Source organism: Protopterus annectens, chromosome 3.part0 (assembly GCF_019279795.1).
Source record: "Protopterus annectens isolate FY-2018-M chromosome 3.part0, PAN1.0, whole genome shotgun sequence".
Lineage (NCBI taxonomy): Eukaryota > Metazoa > Chordata > Ceratodontiformes > Protopteridae > Protopterus > Protopterus annectens.
Window position 1 is genome coordinate 1,624,982,385 of NC_056731.1, and position 22,851 is coordinate 1,625,005,235.

At 45.1% G+C, this 22,851-nt stretch overlaps 1 protein-coding gene across 2 annotated transcripts in view; it reads right to left on the bottom strand.

Annotated features, from left to right (window-relative positions):
* The window catches only part of YWHAZ (tyrosine 3-monooxygenase/tryptophan 5-monooxygenase activation protein zeta), a 785,842-nt gene that overhangs the window by 677,309 nt on the left and 85,682 nt on the right, over positions 1-22,851 (bottom strand). Inside the window, exon 2 of one of the 2 annotated variants that reach the window (XM_044065656.1) lies at positions 20,952-21,251. In XM_044065656.1, the coding sequence (XP_043921591.1) occupies positions 20,952-21,242 (291 nt within the window). In that variant the 5' untranslated portion in view covers positions 21,243-21,251. Of the gene's footprint in view, positions 1-20,951; positions 21,255-22,851 lie in introns of both variants that reach the window. The other variant, XM_044065655.1, reaches the window with a different exon arrangement.

Below are 22,851 nucleotides of genomic sequence, written 5' to 3' on the forward strand. Positions count from 1 at the left end.
TCCATGAGTTTTCTGGTTAGTCTACCAGAGCATTTGTTTTTCCTGGCAGGAATTGCTTGCAGGTGTACTTGGTAGGTCAATACTGTGTTCCACAAAATCATGGCTCGTCTGCAGAGGGGGTAGAAATGCGTGTCCCCCTGCTTATGTACCACATAACTGTGGTGTTGTCAGTCTATCAGCAGCTGTCCTGGATGAAGTAGGTCCTTGAAGGCTGTCAGGGCATTTTGTACAGCTAGCATTTCTTTTTGCTTGATGTGAAGATGCCTTTGGCTTGGGGGCCATGTGCCCTGAAAACATTTTCCTGCCATGTGGGCCCCACAGGCATAATTTGACGCATCTGTTACTAGTGTTTGCCTGGCTGTGGGTAAAGTGAATGGCTGTCCCTTGTGGTGACGGGCTGTGCCCACCATCAAAACTCCTGTTGCAGGCAGGGAATAAGTGAAAGTAATGATTCCAGGCTGTGGCAATGTTGAGTCCAAACACTTTAGATACCACTGTAGTTCCCTCATATGCAGTCTTGCATATGGAATTAGCAGAATGCAGGAGGCCATGTAGCCCACAGCCTGCAGAATTTTTCTTGCAAATAACTAGGTCTTTGTTGCCATGCTTTTTGAAGTAGGTAGTCAGTTGCCTTTGTCTGGCGTGAGATAAGCCATCTGGGCAGTATTTAAGCTTGCACCCAGGAATATTAGCTCTTGAGAGGGTACTAGTTTTGACTTGTTTTCGTTTACTGTGTACCCTAGGCAAATTAGTAATCTTTTTACAAACGCCAGATGCTTTAGTAGAAAGTCTTTGGTCTCTGCTTGAATACGGCAGTCCAAGTAGGGATATATTTGAATTCCTCTGTCTGCAAAATGCAATTAGTGGTTGCAATTAGTGGTGCCAAGCATTTTGTGAAGACCCTGGGCGCTGTAGATAAGCCAAAGGGCAGTGCAGAGAATTGGTAGTGCATTGAGCCAGCTATGCATCTGAGGTATCTTATGCAAGACTGTCCGATTGGGACATGAGGTATGCCTCTTCGAGGTCCAAAGTTGCAAGCCAAGCCTTCTTGCCCAGCACGGGCAGAAGCTGTAGAGTCAACATTTTGAAACGTCCAGAAAAGTATTTAGAATAGACAGGTCCAGAATTGGTCTCCATGCTTTGTCCTTTCTTGGTACTAAGAAAAGTCTTGCGTAAAATCCTTGTCCCAGCTCTTTTTGCGGCACTGGCTTAATGGACCTAATGTCCATGAGATGAAACTTGTTTTTGTGCCTCTGCCCATTGATTGTGTGGCAGGTCTGGCATACCTTTTGCCTTTGGAACGGTGTGAAAGTGGAACCTGTAGCCCTGAGAGACTACATTTAGGACCCATTTGTCATGCGTGATCATGTCCCAATTTTGTGAAAAAGTGCTAGCTTTCCCCTTAAGGGTGCTGCCAAAAGATAAGTGCTTGGCACTGGCACAGGGAAGTCATTGGGACAGTTTCCTATATGGCCGAGATTTGTCTTCTCCGCTTTTGGAGGTAGAAGCACCCCATTGTTTGCGCCTGTATGAACCCTGGGGCTGTTGTCTGCCTCCAGGGCGTCTGTAGCCTGACACAGGAAAGGACCAATTCTTGGGCCAGTTCCTGCTAAATCTGGGTGGCTGTACCTGTAAGAAATCCTTCACTGTCTGGATAGATTTAGCTTTATCCTCCATTTTCTTCAACACCTCTTGTGCCTTAACACCAAACAAAGTATCATGCTGTAATGCAGCATCCAATAATTTTGCTTTAACATGATCAGGCAAAGTTTGTTCCTTTAACCAAGCATGCCTTCTAATAACAGAACCTGTTAGTGGCCCTGCAAGAGGCCTCCAGCGAATCATAACCACATTGCAAAGTATGTTTTCCCACTTGTTCAGCTGCATGCAATACATCCTGCAATTCCTTGTTCTCAGAATATTCAGAATTTGTCAACATTTTCTGTTTTAACAGAGACATTAAGTATTGCTGATATTTAAGCATATGAAACCGACAATTTAAAGCCCTTACATCCAACGTAGCAGAAGTGTAAACTTTTTCCCCCATCTGTCCAGTGCCCTAGAATCTGAGGGGACAGGGTTTTTTGCAGTAGTAGCCTTAACCCCTTTGAGACCATGAGAAATAGTTTCTGGGTCAGCAGCAGGGTTTTTATATAGAAATTTATGAGAATCTGGAACCCTGTAGTATCTGTCTGGCTTAACAGGTGCAGGAGGTAGAGTCGAGATACAGGCCGGACTTGTACATCTACAATGTCTAGAACAGGTGGAATCGCAAGAGGTCTGTGCTGAGGTAGAAGAAAGTTTGAGCCTTTTCTTAGAATCTGAATAATCTTGGCTCTCCCAGTGGAAATGCCCCCTCATGGTATGCAGGGTTTCCCCAAATAAGTAATCCTCAGGAGAAGCTGAATGAATAGATTCTTCAGCATCAGAATCCTCATAGGGAGGAATAGAGTACCCCTGTTCTGAAGGGGAGTCAGAGGAAATGGAAACCTGATCAGAGGAATCCTATTCAGTATCTTGCCTAGGCCTCTTACCAGGAGGGGGATGGGAACCCTGATCAAAGTAATTAGGTCTTCGGCCATTTTGAGCACCCGTTTCTTAGGCATGAAGTCTGTCCTGGAGAATGCTGTACTGTTTCCTGGTCTTTAAAAAGTACAGTTTTGTACCTACCATAAATGTAGATGTCCGATAGATATGCAACTGCAGTCCTTGCATATGAGTTGTTCTGCCTCAGGCAGCCCCTCGGTCGGCCGGATTCCAAAGTCTGGGTCCGGCGTCTGCTGATGTCGCCTCTTCCCAGACGTCAGAGCGACTGGGGTATAAAAGCATCAGCAGACTCCATCTTCTTCGGTGTTTCTTGCGCCAGGTGCCCTCCAAGGAAGGCTAAATTTAGAGACTGGATAAAAAATTCCAGACATGCACAACAGTAATAAACAGATACACCATAACAGATTCCCCAGCTAATTTGAAAAAGGGAAGTGGACCCGAAAAGGAGAATTTACAGAGGGGTAGGAGGGAGGGAAAACCTGACTGCAGTTGCATATCTATCGGACATCTACATTTATGGTAGGTACAAAACTGTACCAAGTCCTTCAAGAATGCAACTGCAGTCCTTACATATGGGTTGAATACCATAGCCAAGCTGGGGGTGGTAGGATCCAAGATAAAGATGGTGTAGCTATAATGCCCTGCAGGACTGCCAAAGCAAAGCCTGCTCGGGATCTGGAATATAAAGGCAGGTTGTAATATTTGGAAAATGTATGCACAGAGCTCCATGTAGCAGCTTCTAGAATGTCCTTTGTAGCCACCCCTCTTAGAAAGGCTGTGGAGGTGGCTAAAGCTCTGGTTGAGTGTGGCCTGATATTGGCTGGCACACCTTCTCCATGGAAAGAGTAACAGAATCTGATGCAGTGTCCAATCCATTTTGAAATTGTTTGGAAATTGCCTTTCCTTGTACTCCAGCAGCGTAAAGTCAGACTTTGTTGGCTTTTGTTCTGTCCAAGTAGTAGCGCAATTATCTGTGTATGTCCAAAGTGTGCAGTAGCTTTTCTCCTTTATTTTGAGGATTGGGAAAGAAGGTAGGCAGGTGAATTGTTTGATTTAGAGACACCCTGGATATCACTTTTGGCATGAATGAAGGATTGGTTCTTAAAGAAACTGTCCTGATGGAAAATGAGAAATGGAGGTACTGCCATGAGGGCCTGTATCCGAGACTCTTCTTGCTGAGGTTAATTGCCAACAGGAAAACTGTTTTCCAGGAGAGAAATTGCAATTCTGAAGATGCTGCTGGCTCAAAAGGAGGAAGAGTTAATTTTTCCAACACGAAGTTGAGGTCCCATGCAGGCACTGGTGGTTTTCTGGGAGGTTTGATATTCTTTATCCCTCTTAGAAATTGTCTTAGCAAAGGATGCGAAAACACAGGTGGATCACGGTTGTATTTTGCTGAAATTGCTGAAGCGTGTATTTTTATGGAAGAATATGAAAGGCCATTATGTAGCATTTCTGCCAAGTATTCTAGTATCTGTGGGATGCTCATTACTGATGCATCCTGACCCTTGTTGGCATTCCAGATGTTGAATCTCTTCCATTTGGCTGAGTAAGTTTTTCTGGTGGAAGGTCTGCATGCTTCCAGTAAGATCTCTTGAACTTTCTTGGAGAGAGAGATATGGGGAGAAGTCATGGAACCCTCCAAGCTGTCAGCTGCAATGTTTGCAGGTTGGGATGAACCGTCCTGTAATTGTGCCGAGTCAGAAGCAGAGGCCATTGAGGCAGAGGCCACGGCTTGGTGCGAGTTATGCTCCTTAGTAGTGGATACCAGTTGCTGTCTTGGCCAGTCTGGAGCTATCAAAATGCCTTTCGGTTGTTCTGCTTTGATCTTCAGTAACACCTTGGTCATAAATGGTAGAGGTGGGAATGCATAGATTGTTAGAGTTCCAGCTGAAGGAGAGAGCATCCATTCTCCAGGCTTGAGGATGGTGTGTCCTCTAACAGAACTTCTTCAGATGATGATTGAGGTGCGAGGCAAAGAGATCCATGTCCGGCCTCCCCCATGCATGAGTTATTTGTGAAAACATGTCTGGATGCAGCATCCATTCGTGCGGGTCCAAGATGTTTCTGCTTAGACTGTCTGCCAGAACATTGTCCTTGCCTGGAACAAACTGGGATTGCAACTGTATGTTCAGTTTCAGGGACATTTCCCAAAGAGCCATTGTTAGCCTGCAGAGGGGGTAAGAACAAGTGCCTCCCTGTTTATGTACCACATAGTGTTCTGTCTATTAGCAGTTGACCTTGAAGAAATTTTCCGAAGGCCTCGATAGTATGAATCACTGCCAACATCTCTTTCTGATGTGTAGATGCACTTCCTGGGGTGCCCATTGCCCTTGAATGCATCTGCTCTCCATGTGCGCCCCCATCCATGATCTGAGGCGTCTGTTGTAATGGTTTGGCTTGTTTGAGGTTTGTTGAAAGACATGCCCTTGTTTAGCTGGCTTGCTTGTGCCCACCACAAAAATTCCTTTTGTAGACATGGAATGAGTGGAATAATTGCTTCTAAGCTGTGGCTGTGTTGAGACCATAAACTTTTTAGGTACCATTGTAGTTCTCGTGTAGTCTTGCCAGTGGAATCAGAAGAATGCAAGATGCCATGAAACCCAGGGCCTGCAGGATTTTCCTTGCAGTCATCTGGGTGTGCTTTGCTAGGCTTTTGAAGTAATCTGGTAATTGTTTTTGTTTTTCTTCTGTGAGGAAAGCCATTTGTGAGTCTGTGTCCAGTTTGGCTCCTAGAAAAATTATTTGTTGGGATGGCAGTAGTCTTGATTTTTGAAAGTTGACTGTGTATCCCAAAGCCTGTAGTAAGCGAATGACAGTTCAAGTTTCTTATCAAGGCTTGCTTGCCGTCCGCTTGTATAAGGCAGTTGTCCAGGTAAGGGTAAATTTGTATCCCCTGGAGTCTGCAGTGTGCAATTACTGTTGCCAGGCATTTCGTGAATACTCTGGGCGCAGTAGATAAGCCAAAAGGCAATGCTGAGAATTGATAATGCTCTGACCCTGCAAGAAATCTGAGGTATCTTCTGCAACTGTCTGATTGGGACATGCAGGTATGCCTCCTTGAGGTCCAGAGTAACCAGCCAAGACCCCTTGCCCAGCATGGGAAGACGTTGCTGTAACATCAGCATTTTGAATTTTGGCACAATGAGAAAAGTGTTTATAGCAGACAAGTCCAGTATAGGTCTCCATTGCTTTTCTTTTCTTGGAACAAGGAACAGTCTTGAGTAGAATCCCTGGCCTTGTTCTGGAGTAGGAACCTTTTCTATTGCTTTGATTTTTAGCAACTTTGAAACTTGTACGAGTGCCTCTGCCCTTTGATTTTGTGGCAGGTTTGGCATGCCTTGTCTTGTTGGTAAGGTATGGAAGTGGAACCTGTAACCTTTGTCTATTATGTCCAGAATCCATCTGTCCTTTTAAAACGTGCCAATTTTTTTGAAAATAAGGATAATTTTCCGCCTAAAGGTGCTTCTCTGAGCCTTCCGCCTAAAGGTGCTTCTCTGAGCCTTGGTCGGCGGTGTCAAAGTCCAGTCATTGTGATTGTCCCTGTGGAGCAGTAGAAGCCCCTGCGCCACTTCTCTGATTAGATGGTTGCCATTGGCGGCCCCTGTAGGAGCCTCGGTTATTGCCCTCTACCTCGAGCATGCCTGTTTTTTCCCTTTCCCCTTTGGAACTTGTCAGTGTCTGTAAAGGACCAATTCTTCGAAGGCCAATTCCTGCTGAACCTTGGTGGCTGAACCTGGAGGAAATCTTTGACTGTTTGTACTGATTTAGCCTTTTCCTCACCTTGATTTAAACACATCCTGAGCATTAGCACCAAATAGCTTGTGTTTTTCCAGAGGTGCATCTAGAAGCTTTACTTTAACATGATCTGGCAATGCCTGTTCTTTCAACCAAGCATGTCTACGTAAGACTGCCCCTGTCATAGCTGCCCTACATGAAGCTTCCAATGCATCAACCACACTGAAGAAAAGGATTGCTAACCTGTTGAGTATTATGAACCAAATCCTGCAAGGCCTTTCTATCTAAAGGCTCAGGAGAGGCCAACTTTTTCTGCAAATCATCCATCAAGAAATCCTGATACTGAAACATATGAAAGACAGTTAAGTGCCCTCATGGCAAGGGTGGTCGAAGTATAAACTTTTTTACCCCACTTCTCCAGGGACCTAGATTCCCTGTCTGCGGGCAAAGGATTTTTGGCCGTGGAAGTGGCCACTCCTTTGGGCCCCTGGGAAATGGTTTCTAGATCAACAGAATGGGCCTTAAAAAGATGCTTATGAGTTTCAGGTACCCTGTAATATAGCTGTCTGGCTTGACAGGAGCAGGAGGGAGAGAATCAGGAGAAGCACTAGAGTCCGAGTACACATCACCCAATACATCTAACACTGGAGGAATAGCTAAAGGCCTGTGCTGGGGTAATTTGAGGAAAGTACGAAGCCTTTTCCTGGAGTCGGGAGAAATCCTGGCCCTGCCACTGAAAGTGCTCTCTCATGGAGTGGAGAACTTCCCCGAAGGAAATATCCTCAGGAGGAGAGGCAGAGGTAATAGATTCATCAAGATCAGAATCCTCGTAGGCCTGGAAGGATTCTTCCTGGGAATCTGAATGGCCTGAGTCACCAGAGGCTTCATCTGAGGAAAAGGTATCTGTCTGCTCAACCCTAGGCCTTTTGTCTGCAGTCGGCCGAGAACCTCTGTCTGGATGAGCCCGAGAGCCTTAGATCTATACTAAAGTCATGATCTGTTTATCTGAAGTGGGGCCCTGGGAAAAAGATTTAGGAGGGTGAGACTTAGCACGTGTGTAGTGTGTAGGCCTTGGACATAAACACTGGAGGCCTAGCTGCCCCACGTGCAGGAGTAACTTTGTCCATCGGTATGTCAGGGAAATCTTGGGCTTCGGTTTCAGGAGGAAAAACAACCGGCACCGGGGAAGCCTCCGGGACCGAACTGCGTGGTAAAGCGGTGTCTGTCTGGAGCGGTTGAATTACCGCCTCCGAAGAGACCGATGCACTCGCGGTAGGTTTTGACGTGGTGTCGGAAGTCGCGGGCCGAGAATGTCGGTCCCGGTCCTTCCGTTTTTTGGAAATGTGTTGTCTGTTGTTCCGACATGATATAGGAGTAATTTTCCCCAAAAAAGTCTTCAGCAAATTCTGCCTGGCGCATGTGCGCTTACTGAAGCGAGCACAGGCAGAGATGTCGTGGTCTGGGTCAAGGCAGGGAAGGCAGTAAGAATGGAAGTCCTTATGGAGGTATTTGTTTACCACAAGACAAACAGTTCCTTTTGCAGTTTTATCTGACATCGGCTGAGGCAAGAAAAGGTTCCCCAACGGGGTACTTAGCTTTTTGAGGACTTCTGTAACTGGAAACACAGGAGCTGGCCGACCGGCACTTGCTAACTGCTTCGGGCACCGCGCGGCAAGAAAGACTGAAGATGGCATCGGCTGATGCTTTTATACCCCAGTCGCTCTGACGTCAGGGAAGAGGTGACATCAGCCGACGCCGGACCCAGACTTTGGAATCCGGCCGACCGAAGGGCTGCCTGAGGCAGGACAACCCATATGCAAGGACTGCAGTTGCATTCTTGAAGGACATCTGTTTTAGTCTTTGTCTTGGATGCTGAAGTTGGCTTGATATAAAGCTGTGTAGGTCTGAAGACACCCTCAGAAGCCGATGCCTGCTCAGCGGCTCCGGACCCATCTGAGGGATTAGTTTCCGAAGGCCCAATACCTCGAGTATCCAGAGGCCTAGCTGTCTCCACGTGGGAGTCTGTGGCAGCCTGTGGCTGAGATAGCAGGTGTCAGGGGCTACGAAAGCACCTCACAGAACTGGCCTAGAAGAGGCTTAGTCATCGGTTTTGGACCTTGGATGCCTGTCCTTTTCTTTCCTTGCGCTTTTTATGAATTCCGGTAGACTGTTGTTCAGACGGCATTATATAAAGTTAAACCTTCGGCCAAAGTAATGAAAAGCAAAACCGTACCGACGCTTAGTGCGTTGGTTAAATCTAGCACAAAACAGACAACTAGCTACGTCGTGGTCAGGGCCTAGGCAAGGGATACAGTAAGAATGAAAATCCTTGTGAGGTATTTGCTTCCCCACAAGAAATACAATTGTTAACTTTTTCTGACATCGGTCTGGAGCAAGAAAAAAAAAAAAAAAAAAAAAAAGTTTCCCCAACGAGGTACTTGGCTTTATAGAGGACTTCAGATCTGAAATTCAATTTCGAAAATCGCAGGAGTCAGCCGACTAGCACTTGCAAACTGCTTTTGCTTTGGGCACCAAAGACTGAAGAAAATGGAGTCTGCTGCATCTTTTATACCCCTGGCGTTCCAACATCAGGGAAGACGCGACAGCAACAGACGCCGGACCAGGACTTTGGTATTCAAGCCGGCTATGGGTAGCCTGCCAGCAGGATAACCCAAGTGTAATGACTGCAACAGTGAAACACGAACATTAGGGAGAAAAGATATATTAGTGTAAAGTAAACTCAGACACCACTTTAGAAATACAAAATTAGTTCTCAAAGAAACCCCGCCCTTGTGGAAAATGAGGGTAGACTCACTAAGAACTTGCAACGACTCACTGTAAGAACTTGCAACTCATACTCTTTGCAGATGTCAGAGCAATCAGAAAAGTACAGTTTTGTACCTACCATAAATGTAGATGTTCGAAGATCCACATTGCTGCAGTCCTTACACTTGGGTAGTCCGCTGTCCTCGGTCGGCCCGAATATCAAAGTATAAGGCTGACGTCGGTCAAGGCGCATTTGACTGACATCAGGACGTCAGGGTACAAATGCGCATGACAGACGTCATATCCTCAGTCTTTTCTTGCCCCAGATGTCAGAAGACCCTAAAAATAAAGGTCAAAACCAAAAGACAGCAAAACAAACAACCAAGCACCCTTGCCCTAATTATATGTACAAAATATACACTATATACACAATATTTACAACTCAACCCACACAACCACCTCTAACTACAGAGGGAAGGAGGGAGGGTAAATTGGACTGCAGCAATGTGGATCTTGAACATCTACATTTATGGTAGGTACAAAACTGTACTATGTTCTTCATCTCACATTGCTGCAGTCCTTACACTTGGGTAGAATCCCAAAGCAGAGGTATGGGAGGATGGCCAAACTATAAGGAAGCAGGAGCTGCCAAAATGCCCTGCAAAACAGCAGTGGCAAAACCAGCCCTGGATTTAGAGTAAAGTGGCAGGTGATAATGCCTAGAGAAAGTATGCACTGAACTCCAAGTAGCTGCCTCCAAAATATCCTTGGTTGCCACCCCCCTCAAAAAAGCTGTTGAAGTGGCAGTAGCTCTAGTGGAATGAGGCCTAATCCCAGCAGGAATCTCCTTGCCATGATGGGAACAGAAAGCAATGCAAAACCCAATCCACTTAGAAATAGTTTGTTTTGACACAGGCTTGCCCTGAGAACTCAAAGCAAAAGAAACAAATAACTGCTGAGACTGCCTGAACCCTTTAGTTCTGTCCAAATAATATCGCAACTGCCTGTGTACATCTAAAGTGTGCAAAATCTTTTCCCCTTTATTTTGGGGATTTGCATAAAAAGTAGGCAAATTAATAGTTTGGTTTAAAGCCACACTAGAAACCACCTTAGGCATAAAGGAAGGATTAGTACGTAAAGATACCCTATCCTTATGGAAAATCAAGAAAGGCTCAACCGCCATAAGGGCCTGCAATTCAGAAACCCTTCTTGCAGAGGTAATGGCCAACAAAAAAGCAGTCTTCCATGATAAATATTTCAACTCAGAAGTAGCTGCAGGCTCAAAAGGTTGTAGAGTGAGTTTCTCCAACACAAAATTGAGATCCCAAGCAGGAGTAGGAGCTCTTCGTGGGGGTCTTATATTCTTTGCCCCTCTAAGAAATTGCTTGAACAAAGGATGCGAAAACAATGGTGGGTCACAATCATAGTGAGCCGAAATTGCTGCAGCATGAACCTTAATAGAAGAGAAAGTCAAACCTTTGTCCAGTAACTCAGTAAGATATTGAACAGCCACACTCAAATTAGGCTCAGAAACATCAAAATCTTTTGCTGCACTCCAAAATAAAAATCTCTTCCATTTATCTGCGTACACTTTCCTTGTACTAGGCCTTCTAGCTTCCAAAATAACATTCAAAACTTGCTGAGGAAGTGGAGGCCCACTATGGTTCAAAACAGAATATGCCAGGCTGTTAGGTGCAGAGAGTGAAGCTTGACATTGAGCAAATGGCTGTCCTCCTGTGACAACAGGTGTGGAATCAAGGTAAAGGCCATGGAGGCTTCCGCCAGACTTCTCAGTAATGGGTACCAGTGCTGTCGAGGCCAATCTGGAGCTATTAAAATCATCCTTGGCTTGTCCTGTCTGACCTTTAGAAGTACCTTTGGGAGGAGAGGCAGAGGTGGAAAGGCATACACATGAAGATTGCTCCAATTGAAAGAAAGAGCATCCACTCTCCAAGCTGTGGGATGAAACCTTTTTGTGCAAAACTTTGGCAGCTGATGGTTTAGTGGAGAAGCGAACAGATCTATGTCTGGAGTTCCCCATGACACTGTCAATTTCTGAAATACATGAGGATCCAATTTCCACTCGTGGGGATCCATAATTCGTCTGCTCAACACATCTGCTAAGGAGTTCTGTGCTCCTGGCAGAAACCTTGCCTGAAGATTGAGCTGTAAACTGAGAGCAGTCTCCCACAAAATCATTGCTTGCCTGCATAGAGGATAAGAATGCGTTCCCTCTTGCTTGTTGATGCACCACATGACAGTTGTGTTGTCTGTTAGAATCCTGCCCTGGAAGAAGTAAATCCTTGAAAGCTATTAATGCAAACTGGACTGCTAACATCTCCTTCAGGTTGATATGTAGATGTTGTAGTCTGGCAGGCCACTTGTCTTGTATCCACTTTCCATTTAGATGAGCTCCCCAAGCTTTGTCTGAGGCATCTGTCGTTAAAATCTGACTCGCCTCTGGCCGGGTCAGAGAGTCCCTTGTTTAGGTGACATTCCTGAGCCCACCACAAAAATTCCTTTTGAATGCAAGGTATTATTTGAATGACAGTGTCCAGATCCTGGCAGTGCTGTGTCCATACATTTTTGAGATACCATTGCAGCTTCCTCATATGCAGTTTGGCATTGGGAAGCACCAGAATACAAGATGCCATGAACCCTAAGGCTTGAAGGACTGTCCTTGCAGTCAGCCCGGACTGATGAGATAGTTGATGGAAGTAAAGGGAAAGACTCTTGTTTGTCCGGGGTTAAAAAGGCCATCTGGGATGCTGTATTCAGTCTCACACCCAGAAAGCACATGTCCTGAGAGGGTACTAGACTGGACTTTATTTCGTTCACAGAATACCCCAGGCATCTTAGCACTGCTATCACATATTCCAAATGATGAAGAAGCTCTTCCCTTCCTTGAGCCAGAATCAGGCAGTCGTCCAAATAAGGATAGATCTGTATTCCTTTTAGCCTGAAGAAAGCTATCATGGAGCCAGAACTTTCGTGAACACTCTGGGCGCAGTAGATAAGCCAAAGGGCAATGCAGAGAACTGATAGTGAGAAGTCCCAGCTCGAAAACGCAGATACTTCCTGCAACTTAGTCTGATAGGAACATGAAGGTAAGCCTCCTTGAGATCCAAAGTTACCATCCAATGATCTTTGCCCAGCAGAGGTAAAAGCTGCTGCAACGTCAACATTTTGAACTTGGGAATGTCCAGATAAGTGTTGAGGATAGATAAATCCAAAATTGGTCTCCACGTGTTCCCCTTCTTTGGTACTAGGAACAGGCGAGAATAAAATCCTAGGCCCACTTCTGGCATAGGGACCGGCTGTATGGCCCCTATTTGGAGTAAGAGAGAAACTTGCTTGTGAGCCTCTATTCTTTGTTGAGGAGGAACGTCTGGCATGCCTTTGAAAGGAGGCAAGGTATGGAAATAAAACCTGTAACCGTGGTGTATGATATCCAATACCCATCTGTCTTGGGTAATTAAACTCCAATTTTCTTTGAAAAGTGCCAACCTTCCTCCCAAAGGTGCTGCCAGACGAGAAGGCTCTGGCAGCTGAAAAGGTAGGTCATTGGGTCTGTTTACGAAAGGACTGACCCCTGCCCTCACCAAGACTGTGCAGGAGAACTCCCTGTTCTAGGCCTGAAAGAGCCCTGAGCTCTGCCCTACCACGTCTAGATCTACCCCTAGACTGGGAATCATAAGAAGGATACGTCCACCCCTTAGTAGGCCAATTTCTACTAAACTTAGGAGGCTGGACCTGCAAAAAATCTTTAACAGTCTGCATAGACTTAGCCTCGTCTTCCATTTTCTTTAAAACTGCCTCAACAGGAGAACCAAACAACACGTCAGATTGTAAAGGAGCATCTAAAATCCTTGTTTTAACATGGTCAGATAAATTTTGATCCCTCAGCCAGGCGTGCCTGCGAAGAACTGACCCAGTGGCAGCCACCTTAGACTAGGCCTGTACAGCATCAAAACCACATTGCAAAGAATGCTTACCCACCTGTTCAGAAACGTACTAAATCTTGCAACTCTTTACAATCAATACCTACTGCCAGAGCATCAACCTTAGATTTCAATTGTGAAAGGAGATAGTTTTGGTATTTCAACATGTGAAACTGGCAATTCAAAGCCCTCATAGCAAGAGTGGAAGAAGTATAAACTTTCTTTCCCCATCTATCCAAGGCCCTGGCCTCTTTGTCTGCAGGAACCGGATTCTTTACAACAGAAGCCTTAACACCTTTAGGCCCCTGGCTAACAGTTTCTGGGTCTGCCCTAGGACTCTTAAAAAGATACTTATGAGCTTCAGGCACCCTGTAATACCTATCCGGTTTAACAGGAGCAGGAGGCAAAGAATCAGGATTAAGAGAAGCCTCTGTAAAAACATCTTCCACTACATCCAAAACAGGAGGTATAGCCAAAGGCCTGTGCTGGGGTAGAAACAAAAATTCCCTAAGCCTTTTCCTGGAATCAGAGAAGTCCTGACCTTCCCACTTAAAATGCTCCCTCATGGAATGAAGAGTTTCTGAAAAAGAAAAATCCTCAGGAGGAGAAGCAGGAGTAGAATCATCCACATCAGAATCAGAATAAGGAGAGTACTCCTGCAAGTCTTCAGCCGAAGACTCTGAAACATCTGAAGCCTGTTCAAAACTCCCTAGCTCAGGCTCCACCCTAGGTCTCTTATCAGGAGGGGGCATAGAACCCCTAATCAAAGTAATCAAATCTTCTGCCATTTTAAGCATATGCTTCTTGGGCACAGTTCCAGACGAACTAGGGGTAACACCAACTGAAGCTAAACCTGGCCTGCCCCTGGGAGAAGCCTTGGAAACAGAAGGAGAGGGCCTAACCACCCTAGGCAGGGAGGGGAGTATAGTAACCTGAGAAGCCCCATCAGCCTGGCCTGCCTCCTGAGAGGCCACATCCTGCAATAACAAAGTCTCTCCCTGGGATCCCAAAGAAACCTGCGGTGGAACCACCGGTTCCGCCACCTCTAAAGAACCGGCGTCTGGTACTGACGGTTCCTCTAGCCTAGGTTTAACAGCTTTGTCCTTGCGCTTCTTCGAAGAAGCGGGCGTCGGAGCATCCGACGGCATTTTATAATTGCACCGCTTCCCGAAGACTAACCTGGCACAATCTAATCTTCTCTTAATAGTGCGCTTATTGAATCTAGCACAAGAGCGACACCCAACAACGTCGTGCTCAGGCCCTAAACAAGGAATACACAAAGTATGGTAGTCTCTATGCGGTATCTGTTTCCCACAAGAAATACAATTATTCACTTTTTCTGACATCCGGTAAACCACTGAGGCAAGAAAAAACTAAAATATTCCCAACGGGGTACTTAGCCAACTTTGATTCGGTCTGAAACTCCGAAATCGAACAATTTCAGAACGCCAACCGGCACTTGCAACGCTGCTTCTGCATCGGACCATGCGGCAAAAAAGACAGAGGATATGACGTCGGTCATGCGCATTTGTACCCTGACGTCCTGATGTTAGTCAAATGCGCCTTGACCGACGTCAGCCTTATACTTTGATATTCGGGCCGACCGAGGACAGCGGACTACCCAAGTGTAAGGACTGCAGCAATGTGAGATGAAGAACATCAGTTTTCCGAATATCAAGTCAGCCAGGTTAGCTGGTTCCGACAAAGCAAGGGTTAGTTTCTCTAAGAAAAAAATTAATATTCCAATGAGATGTCACTGGTTTACTTTGAGGCCTCCTGTGCAAAACCCCTTTCAAAAAATTTTGACAAGACTTTCAAAGCAGTTAAGAAGTCTGATGTGGGAATTTGAGAGAAAGGATGAAAATCATAGGAGTCCGAGAGGGGATGGAAATAACATGACTACCTGTGGATAGCTCTATCCCTTGCCCCCCAGCAGGGGGGGGGGGTGTTTGTACTGCAACACTGATCTACTCAACATCGGCAATTACAGTAAGTTGGACACAACTGTATTACGTTCTTTGTAATCAAGGTTGCAGTACTGCTTCTTGGGAGGACTCCCAAGGCTACCAGGCGGGTGTTAGGACATCTGTATGACTCTAGGAAATAAAAATTTTGCAGGATGGCAGTAGCAATACCTTGCTCTAGCCCTGGAGGGACTGCCTAGGTTCTACTGCTTTGTAGAAGTGTGCACCAAGTTCCATGTGGCTACCCCTAGGATGACCTGGGTTGGAACCTCCTTTGACGAAACAGTGGTAGCTGCCTCAAATCTATCAATTCAAAACAGCAAATTAAGCAATTCTCTATTCCCTGCCCTACCATCAGTAATTTCTCTGAGGCACTCTTGCCTTTGTGCATTTTCAGTTAAGTTGCACTGCATGGACTGTGGAATAGAGAAATTTCAGTACATTCTTTTACTGCCACAGTATCGCAGAGTCAGGTTTGCCAAATTAGTGTTTTGCTGTAACTTAAATCTGGAGAGGACTAGAATGTTAGTAAATTAAAGGAGAAAAAGGGCACATTCCACAAGATAGGTGTGGCTCAGAAAGAAATAGTTACACAAACCCAAGTTACAGTAACTTGTGTTGTTACTAGAGTAAGGGGTAAATCAATCGTTACTAGTAACACCAAAAAAAAAAAAAAAAAAAAAGCTATTTCGGCTACTTGCACCCAGGAAAAAAAAAAGTAATGAAACAATTTAGATAGATCCCCCCCCCCCTCTGCCTTCATTTCCATTAGGAGCTGTCGACTGCACTTTGTTCTGCAACGGTCGCTCAATGGAGTGACAGTTTTAACACCTCTGCAGTAGTGGGTGTGAGGGGGAGGCACTGTCAATTCCTCGGACTACAAAAGAAAACCCTGAATAAAGGCCTCCAATTTACCTAGTTTTCTGGCTGTAACTGGATAACTTCTAAGAATAGGTGTACAACATCTGAAGCAAACATAAATGAGGGTGATGACAGACAAAAAAGCAGCAGCCCTTTTGCAGAATGCATAGATGACGACAGTGGCTCAAATCCCATTACGTCAATGGTATGGGAATTCGCAGTTACTTCCTTATGGCTGCCACATTCTTTGATTTCCTGTCCTTGCCTATTTAAGTGGTACAGATTGAAATATTTTCTGCTTAAAAACCTCAGCTTTGGCCGGCTAAGATCTAGCTGTATTCAACTGGACGTATAAGAAAATACAAGTACCTTTATCTGCACTTTTTTTCAAATACAGTATTTAAATTGATTTAATTGTGTTGCAGGAATATTAACTGAACTGGAAGTTTTGACTCTGCTCTTCAGTTATTCCCACCCACCCAGTTTTTGTTTTGGTGTTAATCTTAGTGGCCTTGAAACTGCCCGCCCCTCTTGTAAATTTATGCTTGGATACTCCTTCTGGGCCCATCTCATTTGCTCACTCAACTGAGTGCAGTGAGATCATATTCTGATTTCAGGCACTCCTGTGTACAAAGAGAGCATCTGGGAAACCGAAAAAAAAATTTAAGCTTGTTTTCTGCCTTTCCTGTTAAGTGGTATAGACTGTTTGTAGGCTTCTGAGCCCCCAAGCCCTTCTGTGTTGGAGGGAAGCCTTCTACCTTAGCTTTTTTTTCCCTTACAACTAGCCAGTTTTCTAGTTTCAGCACTCAAATCTGTTTTTGAACTCCGCACTTGTTGTTCAGAACTCATTGTAAGCACTACACAAGCTGCAAATTACTACAGCACTCAACTTTCCTCACTTGTCTAGTGGAAAGCAGTTTTTAGTACTTAATAAGCACTTATCCAGGCATGTCTAAGGGTTAGCTCCCAGTGATTTCTCCTACCTGATGAATCTGGGCATCTTGGGGCAATGCAGCAATTGCCTCATGTATACAGACAACCCTCTCCTCCTACCACCCCTCTCCTCCTACCACCCAACACTACAACCTGTGAAAGATGCACTTATATAGCCAAACTGGAAGCAAAGCTCTCTTCATGCAAGACTGGACTAGACAGTCAAAAGGAGAAGGTAAACCACTTGCACCACACTCATCATATAGTCCCTCAAAATCTACACCAACACACACACCACCAACACACAAACACAAAACACACCCCTACATTCGCGGAGGCTCTCAAAAAACCTGCCCAAGCATCAGGGACATCCAAAGCATAAATGCAAGCAAACTCCACCCTCCAACACAACCCAAATGACACATAGCATATCCCACAAACTCAGTGTGCCACTCAACCACAGCCCATAAGGCATAACAACGTACCCAACACTCTAGTCATAGGTGACTAGTCAGGCACACTGATGTTCCACACTCACTAGACTAAACAAGGAGAAAGTTACTGTCAGCTGCCAGGATCTACAACAACACATGCACTCAGGTCACTCCACAATAAGTACAAATATGAGACTGTCATTGTCCATGTTGGTGTGAATGACCAGAGACGTACCTCCCTGGCTACATGGAGACATGGAAGAGCTCTCCGATCTTGTATCCCAGGCAGGTATGACCCTAACCCCGAGTAGCATCCTGCCATCACCCAGAATGATACCACAGTACAAGGACAAAATGATAGACTTCAACAATTGGCTAAGCTTCTGGTGTCATTCTAAGGGGATCCAGTATTTGTCTGCCTGGGACGACATGATCGACAGTCCACGATACTTTGCCAGAGACGGCCTGCACCCGTCGCCCTTAGGATTCCGGATACTGGCTAAGGTTCTTGTCACCCCTATAGTGCCTTTTTTAGGCAAGATTCAAATGACAAATTCACCGTAACAGGTACAAGCAAGCAAAATCTGAGGGTAATGCTACTCAGTGCTAGAAGTCTAAACCTCAAAATGCACTCAAAGGCACTCCTTAAAATGGAGAACATAGACATCTGTGCAGTGACAGAGACCTGGTTCAAAGCTCCAGAGAGCACCCCTGCATTACCAGGCTTCAATCCATACCACACCTTTCGGCCACCTAACCCAGAAAGGAGCACTAAAGGCAGAGGAGTGTCCATATTCATTAAGGATATCCACACCTCCAGGCTAGTTGCACAGCATAATGCATCCGAGATTATCCAAGTGCAACTAACTCTGGGCAAGACCGCAATCCAAATTGTAGCTTGCTACAGACCCCCCACCATGCCCCAGGATTCACACTAATTTCTTGATACACTGGAAAGTATTAGGCTACAACCCAACATCCTAATAATGGTCAATTTCAACTACCCCACCATTAACTGGGAAAACTACTCATGTACCAACACTTTTGCTCAACGTTTTCTAGAATTCATAAATTACAACGCCTTGGATCAACTTATTCACACCCCCCACCAGGGGCAGCAATAGCCTAGACCTGGTCATTACCAACATGGGAAACAGGTGTTCCACACCAGAGGTCAATTCGTTGGTCAGATCCAACCACAAGCTAATCAGCCTAGACATCCACATCCCACCCCCAGCCCCAATTAGGGAAACCATCGTAAAAAACTTCTCAAAAGCCAACTTCACACTTAAGACAGAAGTGGCGAACTTCATGACACCCATGCAGACGGTCAATAGAGGTATGACTGCCGAACCCTACATAAATGCACTTTACAAGCACTTACACGAGTGCACGGACCATGCTATCCCTAATAGGAGCCAAGACGTTATCCTCCAAAAAAGGAAGCCAATCTGGTGGTCCTCTACAGCAGAAGAAACCGTTGCAAAATGTGTAAAATCCCATGACTGGAGGAACCCCCTGGTCAACCTCAGTAAGAAGCCGAGATCCCTCAAAATCCTCCAAAGCTAGTTATGAAAACAAAAATTGCCACCGACTCTAAAGACAACCACAAAGCATTCTATAGCTATGTCAAGAATCTAAATGGGAACACTCAGATCTGCTCTGAGTTACAGCATAATGGCACTAAATATACAGAACCAACTGACGTTGCCAACATCCTAGCAGATAGGTTCAGTGCTAACTTTACCCCCCTCTCACCCCCTAGAGGGCCCATCTCTATACCGGAAGAATGCAAAGTTCCTATAATCACGGCTGCACAGGTAAAAAAAACTCTCCAAAGCCAAGAACACAGCATCCATGGAACCCAACAATATCCCAGGCTGCGTTCTACATGAACTACAGAATGAACTGGCACCCTACCCAAGTACCATGTTCAATCATAGCCTCACCTCAGGCTTTGTACCCACTGAATGGCACACCATGACAAGTTCTCACTCCACAAAGGGGGAGCCACAACAGACCCCAGGAACTACCGCCCCATTAGCCTGACGAGCCTGGTCTACAAGGCCATGGAACGTATCATGGAACTCAAAGACATTGGTAACCTCCAAATTCTGGACCCTACTTTTTGTAAAAGGCAGACCATGTCTCCTAAACCTGATTGACTTCTTTGAAGCAGTCACCAAAGCCATAGATGAGGGTAAAATGGTTCACACAGCTTATCTAGATCTCGCCAAGGCTTTCGACACCATCCCCCACTCTGGAATTTTAGATAAGCTCACTAAACTAGGTATAAATCCCTGTGTCACAAGATGGGTTGCCAAATGGCTCACGGACAGAACCCACACTGTGAAAGTAGCGGATTCCAAATCCAACATCAGACCAGTGACAAGTGGAGTACCACAGGGTTCAGTCCTGGGTCCTCTCCTGTTTGGTATCTACTTCTCTGAAGTGTAGGCCAACACAGAAGGTCTTTGGCTAACAAAGTTTGCAGATGACTGCAAACTAGGAGCCATAATTGAAACGCCTAACAATGTGGACAAACTACAAAAGGGCCTTACTGAGACAGATACCTGGTGTCAAAGCCATGGCCTGAAGCTAAATGCCAAAAAGTGTACAGTCATCCCCTTTGGTAAAAATGTTGTACCCATGAGCTACCACATAGCTGGCAGTCTACTTAATGCTGAAAATGTGATGAGACCTTGGGACACAGGTGGACAGTAGTCTCTCCTTTGATAATCACATTGCCACAGTGGTCAGGAAATCCTATGTGGCTCATCACAAACGGATCCTCATCCAGGAAAAAAAAAAGGTAATTGTTCCCCTCTACTCATCAAATTAGACCCATTAGAGTGTAAAACGCCCCTTTTGGTATGTACCTCACAAGGCATCTACAACTGGAAAGACATCAGAAATACTCAGAGGATTACTGGCCTCAAGCAGATGCCCTACGCAGACAGTCTCAAAAAACTACAGCTTTACTCCATCACATATCGCCTACTCAGGGGCGATCTCTGCCCAACATACAAAGCTGTGTCAAACCCAGAGCTGTTGGACATGCTCCACTTAAAGAAATCCCATTCCCTCCGAGCTACATGCTCTAGGGACCTTAACCTTGTCACCACAATAAACAGAATATGCTGGAGGGATAGATTCCTGTCCCAGAGACTTCCCATACTCTGGAACAGACTACCCATGTCAAACAGAGCTCCTCATTAGCTCTCAAGAAAAATCTTGATAATTGTATGGGAAATGGGAAATTCACCCTGGGGATCACTTCTGTGGCTCTGCTTGACAGGGGCACAGGAAAATAAATTTTCTTGGGTGGCGAAAGCCAGGGTACATTTTTTGGCTAGGCTTGTATGGGCCCTAGGGCTGATAGCCTAGTACCTACCTATGAATGAGTCACACAAAGCATTATGGAAAAGAGAAAAGGTCAAGGAAGAACAAGATCAAGCCCCATTGGTAGCCATGTTGTGGAAAACAGGCTAAAATTACAAATAAAGCAGTTATAGTGACCGATTTATTAAAATGCATCAGGGTGGAGTTTCTTTAAATTCAGCAGTCTGTTAACTAGTCTTGACCATTAAGTATGACAGTCCACCTTAATCCCAGAGACATCACACTGGTAATTCTGCCAGTGTCCATAAAAAGGACTCCAGGAAGGAGTAAAACATTCTTGCACGTCTCAAAATTTTACAATCAAATGCATGTTACTGTACATAGGTGAAAATACAGAAATGTGCTTTAAAAATAAAGACTCCTACCAAGACATTTCCACAAGTTGATTTTAGCTCGGCTTCGATTTTTTCCTTATACATTTTGGCTATGCGCTTTTTTTCATCACAATCAGCCTTCTGTTCGATGCTAGAGACAACTCTCCAAGAGGACCTACGGGCTCCAACCACATTCTTGTAAGCAACAGACAGCAGATTTCGTTCCTCATTAGATAACTCTGCACCCATTTCAGTTACATTCTTCATTGCTTCTGCCATATCATCATATCTCTCAGCCTGCTCAGCAAGCTTGGCTTTCTGAACGTAACAGTTCCTATCCATGATTTATTACTGCTGCAAGAGAGGGAGGAAAACTCAATAGTCTTAAAATTACATTGTAATAAACTGCCAAGTTTTCAAAAATGATAAAATCTACAGCAAAGGAAAGTGACTTTACAGACAGAATTGTTAAGCTCATAACAGCTTCCCTTTTCAAAAAAAATATCTACACGCTTCTACTACTGCAACTGTATCAAGAGAAACTTTGTCACAATTGTCAGAAACCAAAATTCAGATAGTACTACCAGCTTTGTAAGACAAATTTCATTCCTGTGAACCAGAGTGCAAGAAAGTGCATTTGTGTATACCTACCATAAATGTAGATGTTAAGAGTGTCTTCACTGTTGCAGTCATAACTGTAGGGTACTCCTGCCGGCAGGCAGCCCGAGGTCGGCCAGAATATCAAAGTCTGGGTCCGGCGTCTGCTGCATCAGCTAGAACCCCGACGTCAGAGCGCATGGGTATAAAGCAGACAGCCGACGCCATCTTCTCCAGCCTTTCTTGCCCCTGATGTCAGAAGCCCCCATAAAAACAAAAGGTGTCCCAAGGGAAACACAAATACACCAGAAAGGTAGTGGAAAAGGAAACCGTAAGCAAATAGAAACAAGAGGGGCCTGGAGGGAAGGAAACACCGACTGCAACAGTGAAGACACTCCAACATCTACATTTATGGTAGGTATACACAACTGTACTATGTTCTTAGTGTTTCACTGTTGCAGTCATAACTGTAGGGTAGAATCCCAAAGCAGAGAATACGGGAGGAGGTTATGAAGGAGCAGCTAGAAGACCCTGCAAGACAGCAGAGGCAAAGCCTGCCCTAGACTAGTACAAAGGGAGGTTATAGTGCTTGGAAAAAGTATGCACAGAGCTCCAAGTGGCAGCCTCCAGAATGTCCTTGGTAGGAACTCCTCTGAGAAAGGCTGCTGAAGTGGCAGCTGCTCTAGTAGAATGAGTCCTGACAGTACCTGGAATCTGTTTTCATAAAAAGAGAAACTATCTTATTCCATGAGCAATCCATTTGGAAATAGTTTGCTTAGAAATAGCTTTACCTAGAGAACTGGAAGCAAAAGAAATAAGCAATTGATCTGATTTTCTGAAACTTTTAGTTTTGTCCAAGTAAAAACGTAGTTGTCTGTGTACGTCCAATGAATGCAAAATCCTTTCCCCCTTATTTTGGGGTTTTGGAAAGAAGGTAGGGAGGTGGCTAGTCCGATTTAGAGCCACTCTAGAAACTACCTTGGGCGTAAAAGTAGGATTGGTCCTCCAGGAAACTCTGTCCTGATGGAAGAGGAGGTATGGTTCCACGGCCATGAGGGCTTGTAACTCAGACACCCTTCTGGCAGAAGTCAAGGCCAACAAGATAGCAGTCTTCCAGGATAAGAACTTAATGTCCGCAGAAGCAGCAGGCTCAAAAGGAGGCAAAGTAAGTTTTCCAAGACATAGTTGAGATCCCAAGGAGGGACAGGAGGAGTTCCAGGAGGTTTTAAATTCTTAGCTCCTCTCAGAAATTGCCTAACCAACTGGTGTGAAAAAATGGGAGGATCACAATTGAAATGAGCCGAAATAGCAGAAGCATGAATTTTAATGGAAGAAAAGGAAAGCCCTTTAATCA